This window comes from Hevea brasiliensis, chromosome 13 (assembly GCF_030052815.1).
Source record: "Hevea brasiliensis isolate MT/VB/25A 57/8 chromosome 13, ASM3005281v1, whole genome shotgun sequence".
Classification (NCBI taxonomy): Eukaryota; Viridiplantae; Streptophyta; class Magnoliopsida; order Malpighiales; family Euphorbiaceae; genus Hevea; species Hevea brasiliensis.
This window is the reverse complement of record NC_079505.1, coordinates 81,277,824-81,291,093: the sequence shown is the minus strand read 5'-3', so window position 1 is coordinate 81,291,093 and position 13,270 is coordinate 81,277,824. Positions and strand designations below refer to the sequence as shown.

At 34.4% G+C, this 13,270-nt stretch overlaps 1 protein-coding gene across 1 annotated transcript; it reads left to right on the top strand.

The window, feature by feature from the left end:
* The first annotated feature begins 3,592 nt into the window (after positions 1-3,592).
* LOC110665187 (WRKY transcription factor 72B) lies at positions 3,593-7,441 on the top strand. Its single transcript, XM_021825197.2, has 6 exons — positions 3,593-3,975; positions 4,348-4,437; positions 5,211-5,288; positions 5,585-6,139; positions 6,249-6,362; positions 6,455-7,441. The coding sequence occupies exons 1-6, from the start codon at positions 3,850-3,852 to the stop codon at positions 7,373-7,375; spliced, it is 1,884 nt and encodes a 627-aa protein (XP_021680889.2). The 5' UTR covers positions 3,593-3,849; the 3' UTR covers positions 7,376-7,441.
* The last annotated feature ends 5,829 nt before the right edge of the window (positions 7,442-13,270 follow it).

Sequence of the window (13,270 nt, the reverse complement as noted above, 5' to 3'; positions counted from 1 at the left end):
TCCTAACATCTTTAATGCAGGACAAACAAATGATCAACCTATGGTGATGTCTGAGAGATCTAGTACATCTGCGAATTCTTTCTCCCCACCCACTGTTTCTACTCCTTCTGATATTGTACCTTTTAGAGTACGTCGCCCGCCATCTTATCTTCATGATTATCACTGCTATTCTGCTATAGTTTCTTTGCATGAACCTTTTTTCTTATAAGGAAGCCAGTACTAATCCTCTTTGGCAACAAGCAATGCAAGAAGAATTGCAAGCCTTAACAAAGATTTCCACTTGGAACTTGGTTAATTTACTGCCTGGTAAAATTGCTATAGGATGCAAATGGATTTATAAAATCAAAACCCGAGTAGAAGGTTCAGTAGAACATTACAAAGCACGATTAGTAGCAAAAGGCTTCACTCAGGAGTATGGTATTGACTACGAAGAGACTTTTGCTCCAGTAGCTCGTCTCACATTTGTTCGTAGCCTCATCGCTATTGCAGCTGTGCGTAAATGGACACTCTTTCAGATGGACGTGAAAAATGCCTTTCTCAATGGGGATCTTTCTAAGGAAGTTTACATGCAACCTCCACTTGGTTATGATCATCCACCTGGGAAAGTTTGCCATCTTCAAACGGCTTTATATGGACTTAAATAAGCCCCCAGAGCATGGTTTGCAAAATTCAGCTCTACAATCAGTAAATTGGGTTTCTCTTCTAGCTCTTTTGATAGTGCTCTTTTTATTCACAAGACTCATAAGGGATATACACTTTTGTTATTATATGTGGATGATATGATTATCACTGGTGATGATTTGTAGGGTATTAAAGAGGTGCAAAATTTTCTTTGTACTCAGTTTAAAATGAAAGACCTTGGTCGTTTGAGTTATTTTCTTGGGTTAGAAGTCTCTTCTGATAGCAAAGGCTACTATTTGTCTCAGGTTAAATATGCCACTGATCTTCTATGTCGAGCAGGTTTGACAGATAATAAAACTACTAATACTCCTCTTGAGACAAATGTGAAACTTTCTCCTACGGATGGAACAATTTTGGAGGATCCAACACTCTACAGGCAGTTGGTTGGGAGTCTTATTTATCTCACTGCCACTCGACCAGACATAACATATGCAGTTCATATTGTTAGCCAATTCATGGCTGCTCCTCGCACTTCTCACTTTACTGTTATTCTTCGTATCCTTTGATACATCAAAGGTACATTGTTCCATGGTCTTCATTTTTCTGCTCAATCATCACTTGAACTAAAAGCATATTCTGATGCTAACTGGGTTGGAGATCTTACTGATAGAAGATATACAACTGGCTATTGTTTCTTTTTAGGAGATTCTCTTATATCTTGGCGTAGTAAGAAGCAAACAATAGTTTCTCGATCTAGTACGGAAGCAGAGTACAGGGCACTAGCTGACACTACTTCTGAACTTCTCTGGTTAAGATGATTATTACAGGATATGGGTGTCTCTCAATCTAATGCTGCAACAAACATCTATTGTAACAATCAAAGTGCCATCCAAATTGCCCACAATGATGTTTTTCATGAACGAACTAAACACATTGAGATTGATTGTCATTTTGTTCGTCATCACCTTGTAAGTGGCAAGCTTTGTCTCATTTCGGTTCCTTCTGCTGATCAGACGGCAGATATCTTCACCAAAGCTCATCCACCTGGGCGATTTCACAACTTATCTTGCAAACTCAAGTTAGCAAATACTTTGCCTACTTGCGTTTGACGGGGGATGTAAGAATACAACTACCATATTTGTATTAAACTGTCATTGACCCAATATTCTATTATTAATCCAATATTACAGACCTTGATTTAAGCTTTAATCTAGGCTTTCTTGATTTAGGCTTTAATCTAGGCTTTGTTTTTGCTACCAACCTTCTTTCTTTTCTTAGCTCAATTATACTTGTATATATAGAACCTGTTGGAATCCCACATTGAAATAATATGAAGTAAAAAGGGCAATATATAAGTGGTTGGGTTGCAACATTGACTTGACTAGTCATTTTGATGTGTAAAGCAATCTAATCACTTATATAAGCCCGAATTAAAATGAATTGATTATAATTTGACCGACACTCTCTCCGAATTTAACATGGTATCAGAGCCCAGACTGGGTTATAGGTTTTAGCCGCCCATAAAGCTGTATAATTGAACCCGTATTTGGTTAAAAATAAAAAATACAAAGTAATTGTCAAGTGACAACCATGTGGTTGCACTTGAGGGGGGAGTGTTGGAATCCCACATTGAAATAATATGAAGTAAAAAGGGTAATATATAATTGGTTGGGTTGCAACATTGACTTGGCTAATCATTTTGATGTGTAAAGCAATCTAATCACTTATATAAGCTCGAATTAAAATGAATTGATTATAATTTGACTGACACTCTCTCCGAATTTAACAACGTTCTTCTTCTCATCCATTTTTCTTATATTTTCTCTTTTTCTTTTTTGATCTTCTACCAGTGGTAACTCCTCTTTTTTTTTTTGTTAGTTTTCTTTATTTTTTCTTCTAATAATTCCCTGATTTGTATTCATTTGGAATAGATTTAGGTATATTTTCTTAGATCTATTATTGTTGATAAATTTTGAGTGAATAAATCTTCAAATATATTCTTGTAGGTAGATGAGTTTGTGTGGAGTTTTTTTTTCTGTTCTTTAATGGAGTTTTTATGTATTTTTATTATTAAGATTTTTTTGTTCAGATAAGAGTACTCTACTAATGTGCGTATGCTTCTTTCAATAAAATATTTAAATTTGGAGATCATCTGATAGGGTTCGTAAGAAGACAATAGAATTGAAGAGTGAAAAGCGCAATCTGTCTATTGACCAATTTACATACTTTATCAATATTATCAGATTTTTTAAATTATTTATATTATTTTTATATGAATAATCAATTCTATTCAAAAAATGTAATATGTTGATTTATATTTATCTTTAAAAAAAACCTTATATTATTTTAAAAAAATCTAGTGTACGCTCCATCCAAACATTCTCTTAAATCTTTGAGCTCCAGCCCAAGTTTATTTTAATTATAAGATATATTTATCACCTTATATATATATTTATTTTAGGAAATGTTGATTAAGAAAAGAATATATATCCCACACCCGCGCTTGCTTTTAGATACACACACTTACCAATCAATCCGCCGAGCAAGTTTAATGAAGGTCAATTGCATGGACCAATAAATAACACCCATTCTGTCCCACTCACGTTTGAGTTTGACCTCAAATTTCCCTTCCTTACAAACCCTTACACTTTATCTTACCTAACCTTTGCGAAGAAACTCCGGTCACCTGAGGTAACACGAAACCTGGCCAAACCTTCAACCCTCAACCAATTTCTGAGAATTTATTGGGTGCACTAGTTGTACCTATGTCATAATTATGTGAAACTATAAAGAGAACTCATTTCTCCAGAGAAAAAAAGCATTTTTCTAATAATTAGCCCAATCCCTTTGCGATTTTTGTAGCACGGAAGTTTCGTGCCTCCTTACACCACCAGTAGGTGGGGTCCGAGCATTGCGGCTTAAACCTCTCCATTTATTATTATTATTTTCTTGTCGTCTTAATAATCGTTGAAGTTGATTTCTTCTAGTTTTCTTAGTTTAATATTAAAAGTATGCATACTACTGTTTCTTTACTGCAATTTGATTGAGGTGTCGACTTTTTTTTTTTTCTTTTTTCTTATTTTTGGGTTTGTGTATGTCTGTTTTGTGAGTTTGAATTTCTTTAAAACGAGTCAAATACTGCATGCTCTCTATATATAAGAAAAGCAGGTTTTTTAGATGTTGAAAGAAAAAGTAAGAAGAGATTGAGAGAACAATTAAGGATCATACATGGAGGATGTCTTCAGAAGATCTGGTCATGGAGCTCTGCCCAAGGAAAAGAAATCGGCTGATGATTATTCTAGTGCTGGTTATCATCATCATGAAGTTGCCTGCAGAGAAGAGGTTCTTGCAAAGGTATAGATATATCAAAAAAAAAAAAAAAAGCTTCTTCTTCTTCTTCTTCTTCTTCTTCTTCTTCTTGTTTTGTGGGGTTTTAAGGGAGAGAGGTATCTGTGCAATTTATGCCGAAACTAAATTATTGTCAAGGAGCCAAGATTTTGGTGACTGCATAGCAAGAAAAAGAAAAGAAAAGATAAATAGGTTTCATTTGGTTTATTTCATGATTTATTACAGCAGATCTCGTTTTATTGCTATATATATACAACCTAGTGGAATTAATATTATCCACATATTAGTTCTTCTCTTTTATTTATGACAAAGTGTTTACATATATATATATATATATATATTAATTGGCTCATCTATCTGTATGTGTGCATGCTTCAGGTTGGAGGCAAAAGGGCATACCATGAGAATAGTGACGATCTGAAGTCATCTTTGTCAGAGCATGATAAAGATTTAAGCTTGACCAAGCAGGTAATAGATAAGCTGTTAAGTCTTTTAGCTCCCTCAATTAATTTCAGGCAGTGAACGCTAACTATAAGCATTAAAACATAACTGTCCTATTTATTATTGATGGGATCTGCAACCATCATGAATTTCTGGTCTTCATTTATTTGGAACTTGGAATGGCTAATGGATAGATGTGGAAAGTAACTAATCTTTCATATATGGATGGGGATTTTCCAAGAAAACATATGAATATGACATGCCATGACATATCTATGTTAAAATTGCACTAAGACATGGCTGATCAACATCTGCAAATTGTCTTCTCCTTTGCCCAAGAAAATGAGGGGTTGGGGTAGGAGCACCCACCAAACGAACAGTGATCAGAACTATACCAAGATCCTTCCAAAACAATAATCATGAATTATCAGGTCTAAAAGTCATATTTATTGACTTAGCTGTGTCTAACAGTTTAATTTTGGTCTAAACCTTTGATTAATTAGTAGGATTTTTTGACCGACCATCATGTGCTAACTAAAGATAGGTTATCATAAAGACGACTTTCAGACACAAGTTTAAATTTGATTAATTGTTATTATTTTGTTTATTCCTTTGTTTATTTGCACAATCCAAAGATTTTGTATCTTGTACTGTTTCCATTTTCGGCTGATATATGGACAGGTGGGCGCAGGGATAAAAGAGTAGGCAAACCCTAGTCATTTAAGTCTTCCACATATAATTCTTTATTTGTTTTCCTGTTCTCTCTTCTTAATGCTCCCTGAACTTTGATGCTTCAACAGGTAGTTGTTGCAGATAATAAGGAAAGATCCACCATGGAATCTGAATCAAAAGCGTCTTCTTCCAGCCAAAAGGAACAGGTAACAAGCTAATTTGCTCGTGTTAATTTTATTTTATTTTATAAATATACCAAGCATATATATTCGTCTGGATAATGGAATTTTCATTGTTAATTTCTTTGATTTTGGTTTTATGTCTTTAAATTTGGTTGTCATGATGAAACCATCAATCCAGCAATTAACTGATGATTGTGTTCAGAATTAATATTGTAAAAAATTTTATTTTACATTTTAATTACCCTTTCCCTTTATTAATGGCTTTTCTTTTAATAAGCTAGCTTGGGTACTTGTTTTCTCATTTGCATATTAATACACAGGATAATTGGCTTGAATCAGCCAGAGCTGAAGTGGGAGCGGTGAGAGAAGAAAATCAAAGGCTGAAAATGTACTTGGGTCAAGTGATGAAGGATTACCAGGCCCTTCAAGTGAAATTCTATGACATTATCCGACAAGAAGAAACAAAGAAATCCACCTCTGCAGTTGATAACAATCAGCAACCAGTTGAAGAATCCGAGCTTGTTTCCCTTAGCCTGGGGAGATTTTCAAGTGAATCCAAAAAGGATGGAAAGAGCAAAACTTACAGCAATGGGAAAGACGATGAGACAGCTAATAATGAAGGTGATCTGTCTCTTGGACTAGACTGCAAGTTTGAAGCGTCCAAATCTCACAATGCAAATGGTGAACCTTTGGCGAATCCAATAAGCCCTATTAACAGCTTAGAAGATCAACCAAAGGAAGAAGCTAGGGAAACTTGGCCGCCACCTAAGGTTCCCAAGACAACAATGCCAGGTGGAGGAGACGATGAAGTTATACAACAGAACCCTCTCAAGAAAGCTAGGGTTTGTGTGAGAGCAAGATGTGATACCCCAACGGTTAGTATAATATATATAGATAGATAGATAGATTAATCAATCCAAAATGCTTAAGTTGATCGATGATCTTACATCCAAGGACTAAAATTTTTTGTTTATACGGGTCCAGATGAATGACGGATGCCAATGGAGGAAATATGGACAGAAAATTTCAAAAGGGAACCCATGCCCGCGAGCATACTATCGTTGCACTGTTGCACCATCTTGCCCAGTAAGGAAACAGGTAATTACCTCAACTCATCATCTTTCTTTGATACTTTGGATTTTAAGCCATGATCACTTATTAATTCTTTAAATCTTGGATGTACATTTTAGGTTCAAAGATGTGCTGAGGATTTGTCCATATTAGTCACCACCTATGAAGGAACACACAACCACAAACTTCCTCTTGCCGCCACGGCTATGGCTTCCACCACTTCTGCTGCTGCTTCCATGCTGTTGTTTGGGTCATCATCATCTAGTTCTCGAACCGGCCCCAACCCTTCCAGCACCACTGCTGCTGGCCTTCATGGACTAAACTTTTATCTATCCGATAACTCAAATTCGAAGCAATTCTACTTGCACAACTCTTCACTTTCAGCTTCACCTTCGCACCCTACAATCACTCTCGACCTAACTGCAAATGCATCTTCATCTCAATTCAATAGATTTTATTCCAATAATTCTCCAATTCTAAAATCCACTCCCACCGGTCTTAACTTCAGCTCTGCCGAATCTAAAGCTATGCCCTGGGGCAATGGGCTCCTCAGCCATGGTAGTGCGTCACAACCTTACAACAGGAACCAACTAGGAACTTTAACCTCAAGTGGTAGACCACCCATGGAAAATAGCCATTGTCAACCCTACATGCAGAAGAAAACCTCATCAACTCCTCAGCAGCCATTACCGGATACTATAGCTGCCGCAACCAAGGCGATCACAGCAGACCCTAATTTCCAATCAGCTCTAGCAGCAGCTTTCATGTCTATCATTGGCAGTGGTGGTGAAAATCTGGGCGGAGGGGATAACTTTGCCCAGAAGTTGAAGTGGGGTGAACACTTTCCTGTGGCTAGTGGTAACTCATCATTACCAACACCTAAAGGCAATAATATTGCATGTGCAACAAGCTACTTGAATCAAACAACTTCAGCAAATTCTCAAGCTGGAAATTTGATGTTTCTGCCACCTTCATTGCCTTTCGCTTCTCCTAAGAGTGCATCTGCATCTCCTGGGGACAACAGAGACAGCACCAATTAATACTTTAATTGTTTGAATTTGTTTTGGTGTATACCTGTAATAATAATATGTGAAGAAATTTTTGCATCGGTGACAAGAAAGGGAAGTTGAATAAGGATTACCACAACCCACGCCCCCCCCACTAATCCCCATTTTTGCAGGAAAATTACAATGCCTCCAATGAATGATATCCGTTATATGTTATAGGCTTAATTTGAGTGCCTTGATTTTAATATGGATGCATATTTTAGCCTGTGCATAGCATCAACAGTCGACACCTTATTTTTGTGAAGTTTTTTTTTTTTAGAATATTTTTGTGAAGTGTTAATCTCATTTTAGTTTGAACTTGTAACTCTATCAGTTTGATATTTATACTTCTGAGTTCGTGATTTTTAACCACATAGTTCTCCCTACTATTTTTTTTTAAAAGAATAACTATGTTAGAGTATCAATGTGGTATCATGTAAATTATATATATATATATATATATATATATATATATATATATATATATATATATATATATATATATATATATATATATATATATATATATAATTTTAATGATCAAACTAATAGGGTGTGTTTGAAAAGTTTAAAGTTGTATTAGGATTCAATTTTTTTTAAAAAAATAATATTTTAAAAAAATAAATTTATATCAAAAGTAATATAATTTTGAGATAATTTAATTCATTTAATAAAATCTTTTTAATAAAAATTCAAAATATTTCTATTTAAATTTAATTGTTTCCTTATAATGAGGGTAAAATAGAAATATAAACACATTCATTTTACTTTCCAATGATTCTACATAATAAAAATTCAAATCAACTATTTTAATATAAAATTTTCAAAATACATAATTGTTGTCCCAAAATAGTCCAAGAGGGGGATGAATTGGACTTAAATAATTTTTCGGCCTTTGCTTTAAGCCTAATAAAAAATTGTGGCTTTGTTCAACTAGATGCTCATTTATATATAGTGAAAGTGATATGTGTTTCAATAATGTGTCCCTAAATTGCAAATGAAGCTTCAATCAATATTTATAGCAATTTTTGACATAACATACATCACAAAATATTCAACTAATTTCTCAACCTACTCAATATATCTTCAAGTATATCAACTCAATCTATTCAATCAACATTCAATATCATGCATAGAAATTAAATTATACAAAAGTAAAGAGATTAAGGTTAGAGAAATCAAACACAATGATTTTTATAGTGGTTCGGCTTAACTAGCCTACATCCACTCTCTCAAAGAACCCTCTTTGAGTCTTCTCCCCACTATTTACTCTTTTAAAGGCAAGAGACCAAAAGCCCTTTACAACTTTTTCAACACCAAGCTTTTACCAAGGTAGCTTGAACCCTTGACAATTGCTATCTCAAGCACTCACACTCTCAAGTTTCAATAGGTGCTTGTACAACCTCTCTTAAATGAAATTTAATGTTTTAACACTCACTCTCACTCAATACAAATCAAACTATAAAGAAGAGATGAGTTGATTTGCCAATAGTAGCTCAAACACTTTAAAGCTCTTGAATGAAAGCAATAAATGAAAAATCAAGATTGGAGTGCAATTGTAAGGTTTCATCAAGCGTAGAATGAAGTAAAGAAGGTGTATTTATAGTCCCAAATCATTTTAAAACGTTTGAAACCTTTTTGAAACATTATACACTCTGTTCTAAGTGAAATAGCCGTTATTTTATCTTTTTGTACGAAGTTGAGCAACTCTAATCATTTAGCAAACTAATAAAATTTTGGCGACAGTAGTAAACTAGTTAGCAAACTAATGTTTTAGCAAACACATTAGCAAACTAATATTTTAGCAAACAAGTTAACAAACTAATTTACCAGATGCCTGTTTCAAATTGTAATCTTTAAAAATCTAATTTAGACCTTAAGAAAAATATATATTCCAATAGCAATATCCAAGGTCATGATGAGAGAAAATTTTATGAAGCATTTGAAAGAAAAAATAATTTTGAGCTCCATTTGACTAAACTTTCATCTATCCTTTTTACACAAGTTCTATGACTCAATTCCTAACTCTATGAATTTCATACCTTTACTTTGAGTTTTAGCTTTCATGATCTTGTTCATTCTCATCTTGGATTCATCTTGAGATGCCTTTGAGTGTTCTTCCTCCTTAAATGCAACTTTAAAGATTCTTTATGAATAAGAGGAAGAATCTACACATCACTTACAATTTAGTTAGATAGATTCTATTTGAGTTTTGTTATCATCAAAATCAATGCTCATTTTGAGCTACACGGGGTCAACAATCTCCCCCTTTTTGATGATGACAAAACTCAATTGAATCATCAACCAAGAATAAATAAAAGTGTGCGTAAGTTTATGTATATTCGAGCAAGTTAGTATACGGAAAATACTCCCCCTAAATATATGCACACAAGTTCAAAAAAAATAAAAGTATTATCAGCTATACAAAACTCTCCCTGAATTTATGCTACAAAGCATGTTCATAAGATATTCACAATTTCAATGTGCAAAATGTTAAACTTAATAGTTTGCACATAAACATACTTCCATTTTCAAAGTATAAGCACACATTCAATTTCCCAAAACAAAAACACACATCCATTCTCCGAAAACAAAAGCACACATCCATTCTCCCCCTTTTTGTCATCAGCCAAAAAGGAAACAGAAGACATTAATTTAAAAAGAATCAAGTTAGCACAAACTGAAAATCAGTAAAGTAAACAGTAGCAAACTGAAAAAGCATTCAACAACAGTAGTAAACACACTAGTAAACTAAAAATGCAGATCATTTTCTAAACATTAAGTCTTTTGCTCCTTTTAATAGTTTTGGAAGGCACCATCTTCTTTCTGGAGGGTTTAGCAGCAGGTGGCTGAAAAACTTGGTCAGCCAAAGGCTTATGCTCCTATGGCTCATCCTCATCAGATGGGGTTTGAAGGGCAACAGCCAGAGTCTGGTATGGATTGGACACCGTAGACTTAACTCTTTTTCTGCTTTTCTTGGCCTGAGGTGCTTCAGCTGCAGAAGGTTTAGGTGGAGCACTCTCCAGCTGATCCTTTAGAGAGTCTTCCTTCTTTTGTGTAGGCTCAACTACAGGTTCTACAACCTGTTCACTAACATGCTCAATAATAGGTTCAACTGCAGGTTCTACAACCTGTTCCCTTTCATGTTCTACAGTAGCAGTAGACTCACCAAGCCCAGTACCTTCACACTCAACATGAACATGATAAAAAACATGAGCATCATGAGTAAAAGGGTCACCTGCAGGTACATCAGTCTCAACTTTGGTTGCAGAATCAGTTTCCTGTGCCTGCTTAAGATCTGCAATCTGTTTCTTTAACTTCTCATTTTGAGTAAGTAAGTGACTTACTTTGTAATCAACAATATCCATAAATTTTCTCAGAAGTTCAATAGACTGATTTGTTATACTGAATTTCTCATTAATGAAAGCTCTTAGCCCTTGAAGCTCACTCATAATTTCACTTTGGGAATCTGAATCAACTTTAGCTTTAGAAGATCCACCTTTTTCAAATCGTTTCTTTCTTCCATCAATATCAGAATGAATTTCTCTAAGCACAATCAAATCTGCCCTTGAACTCTCCTTAGAGACATTTATATCCAACTCTCTAAACAAGGCAGTTAAGAGGTGTGCATAGGGTAATTTACCAATCCCATAAGCTTTACACATATTCTTGAAAATCAGATATGCCAAATTCATTCTTACTCTGTTAACAATATGCCACATGATGCACATATCCAAGTAACTCAAATATCCATAGCTGCCAGATTTAGGACAAAATATATAATTCACCATACTGTGAATAATCTTAATGTGCTGAAAGGCTTTAGTGCTAGTGGATTTTTCACTAGTGGCAGTGTTAGCAGTAAAAACTTCACTTTCAAATTCAGTTAGATTAAAACCTGGAACTCTAGCAACATCTCTATGAGTAGAGATTCTATTTCCATCATTTGGCAATTTTAAGGTTTTTGAAATCAACTCAACAGAAATATCATATGCTTTGTCATTCAAAGAGACCTCAAATCTATCTTCTTCATCAACTATTTTTAAAGTTCTATAGAATTCTTGGACTAGTCTAGGGTAGTAAACATCAGTGCATTCACAAACATTCAGCCATTCTTGAAATTTAAAGAGTTCCTTAAATTGAAAATCAACCTGATCAAAATTATCCCATTTAATGAACTTACAGTCGAGAAGCGTTTTGTCAACAACAAAGCCCGATGATTTTACAGCACTCTTTTTGCTTTGAATATCAATCCCATGCATTTTCCTCCTCTTTTTCTTTTCTGGTGCCATCACAGCAGGTTCAACTTCCTTAGATGAGTCGGAGGATACTCTGGTGGATATAGTTTCTGGTATTTTCTTCTTTTCCTTCAATTTCTTCTTTAATGTGGTAACAGGGAGTTCTTCAAATGAAGAAGAGGACGGCGAGGCAGCAACAGCAGGGGTTTTTCGTTTGGTGCTAGCCATAAATGGTGAACCAGAGGCGATGAAGAATTGGGGATTTAAAATGGGTTCTGGCACAGTGAGGAATGAATGAGGGATTAGAGTTTTAATTTATGATTAGAGAGTGAGATAGGCGCTCTCATGAATATGGGTCAGTGTTAATGACAAGAAAATTGGTAAGAGTAATACCATAAACCAATGCAGAGGAGAGAGAGAGAGTCGGGTATGGCGAAAAAAAATAGAGTATTGATAGGTGACGGTTTCATATAGCAGTGGGTAAGATTTCTTGAGTCCTGCGCTTTCCCTCTTCCAGTGTACCTTATTTGAATTATATATATATATATATATATATATATATATATATATATATATATATATATATATATATATATCTGACACAGCAGAAAAAATGCGAATGAGTAACAGCATTGATTGGCGCGCAGAAAATTTAAAGCACAATCACTTTTTGGTTTGGAATTTGAACAGTACATGATACAGCAAACTAATTTTAGGCACGCAACATTAGCATACAACTTAGTAAACTAATTTCACGAGTACAAAAATAAGTTAGCTATTGTTATTTAGAGTTTTCTTAGTAAACTAATATCACAGCAAATTACTCACACATTAGATAATATGCAGATATATCAAATCTATATGAATTGAATTTTAAGCAAATGGTTCACTCATGCCAATTTTTCTTCTAATTTTACAGAAAGTTTTCTCATTAAGTGGTTTTGTAAAAATATCAGCAAGTTGATTTTCAAAGGCAACAAATTCAATTTTGATATCTCCATTTTGAACATGATCTCTAATAAAATGATGTCTGATCTCAATATGTTTTATTCTTGAATGTTGGATTGGATTTTTTATCAAGTTTATGGCACTTGTGTTCTCACACTGAATTGGAACAAGATTATATTTTAAACCAAAATCTTCAAATTGTTGTTTCATCCATAAAATTTGAGCAACACAACTACCAGCAGCTATATATTCAGCCTCAGCTGTAGATAGAGCCACTGAAGTTTGTTTCTTATTGTGCTAAGAAACTAGTGCAAAACCAAGAAATTGACAAGTACTTGAAGTACTTTTTCTATCCAATCTACTTCCAACAAAATTTGAATCACTATAACCAACAAGATTAAATGATTCACATTTTGGATACCATAAACCAATTGAGTGTGTGCCAATGAGGTATTTGAAGATTTTTTTAACTGCACTTAGATGGAATTCTTTTGGACATGATTGAAATCTTGCACACAAGCAAACACTAAAATGTACGTCTGGTCTAGATGCAGTAAGATACAAAAGAGAGCCAATCATACCTCTATAAAGCTTTGTATCTACTTCTTTACCTTTTTCATCATTGTCCATTTTAATTGTTGAACTCATAGGAGTGCCCATGCTCTTCAAATCTTCCATTTTAAATTTCTTCAACATATCCTTG

What these genes read in the sequence shown, in the direction of transcription:
- LOC110665187 (XM_021825197.2), top strand. Translation starts at nt 3,850, where the DNA reads ATGGAGGATGTCTTCAGAAGATCTGGTCATGGAGCTCTGCCCAAGGAA. An exon ending in ATTTAAGCTTGACCAAGCAG is followed by an intron (nt 4,438 to 5,210) that starts GTAATAGATAAG and finishes ATGCTTCAACAG; the next exon opens with GTAGTTGTTGCAGATAATAA. An exon ending in CAAGATGTGATACCCCAACG is followed by an intron (nt 6,140 to 6,248) that starts GTTAGTATAATA and finishes ATACGGGTCCAG; the next exon opens with ATGAATGACGGATGCCAATG.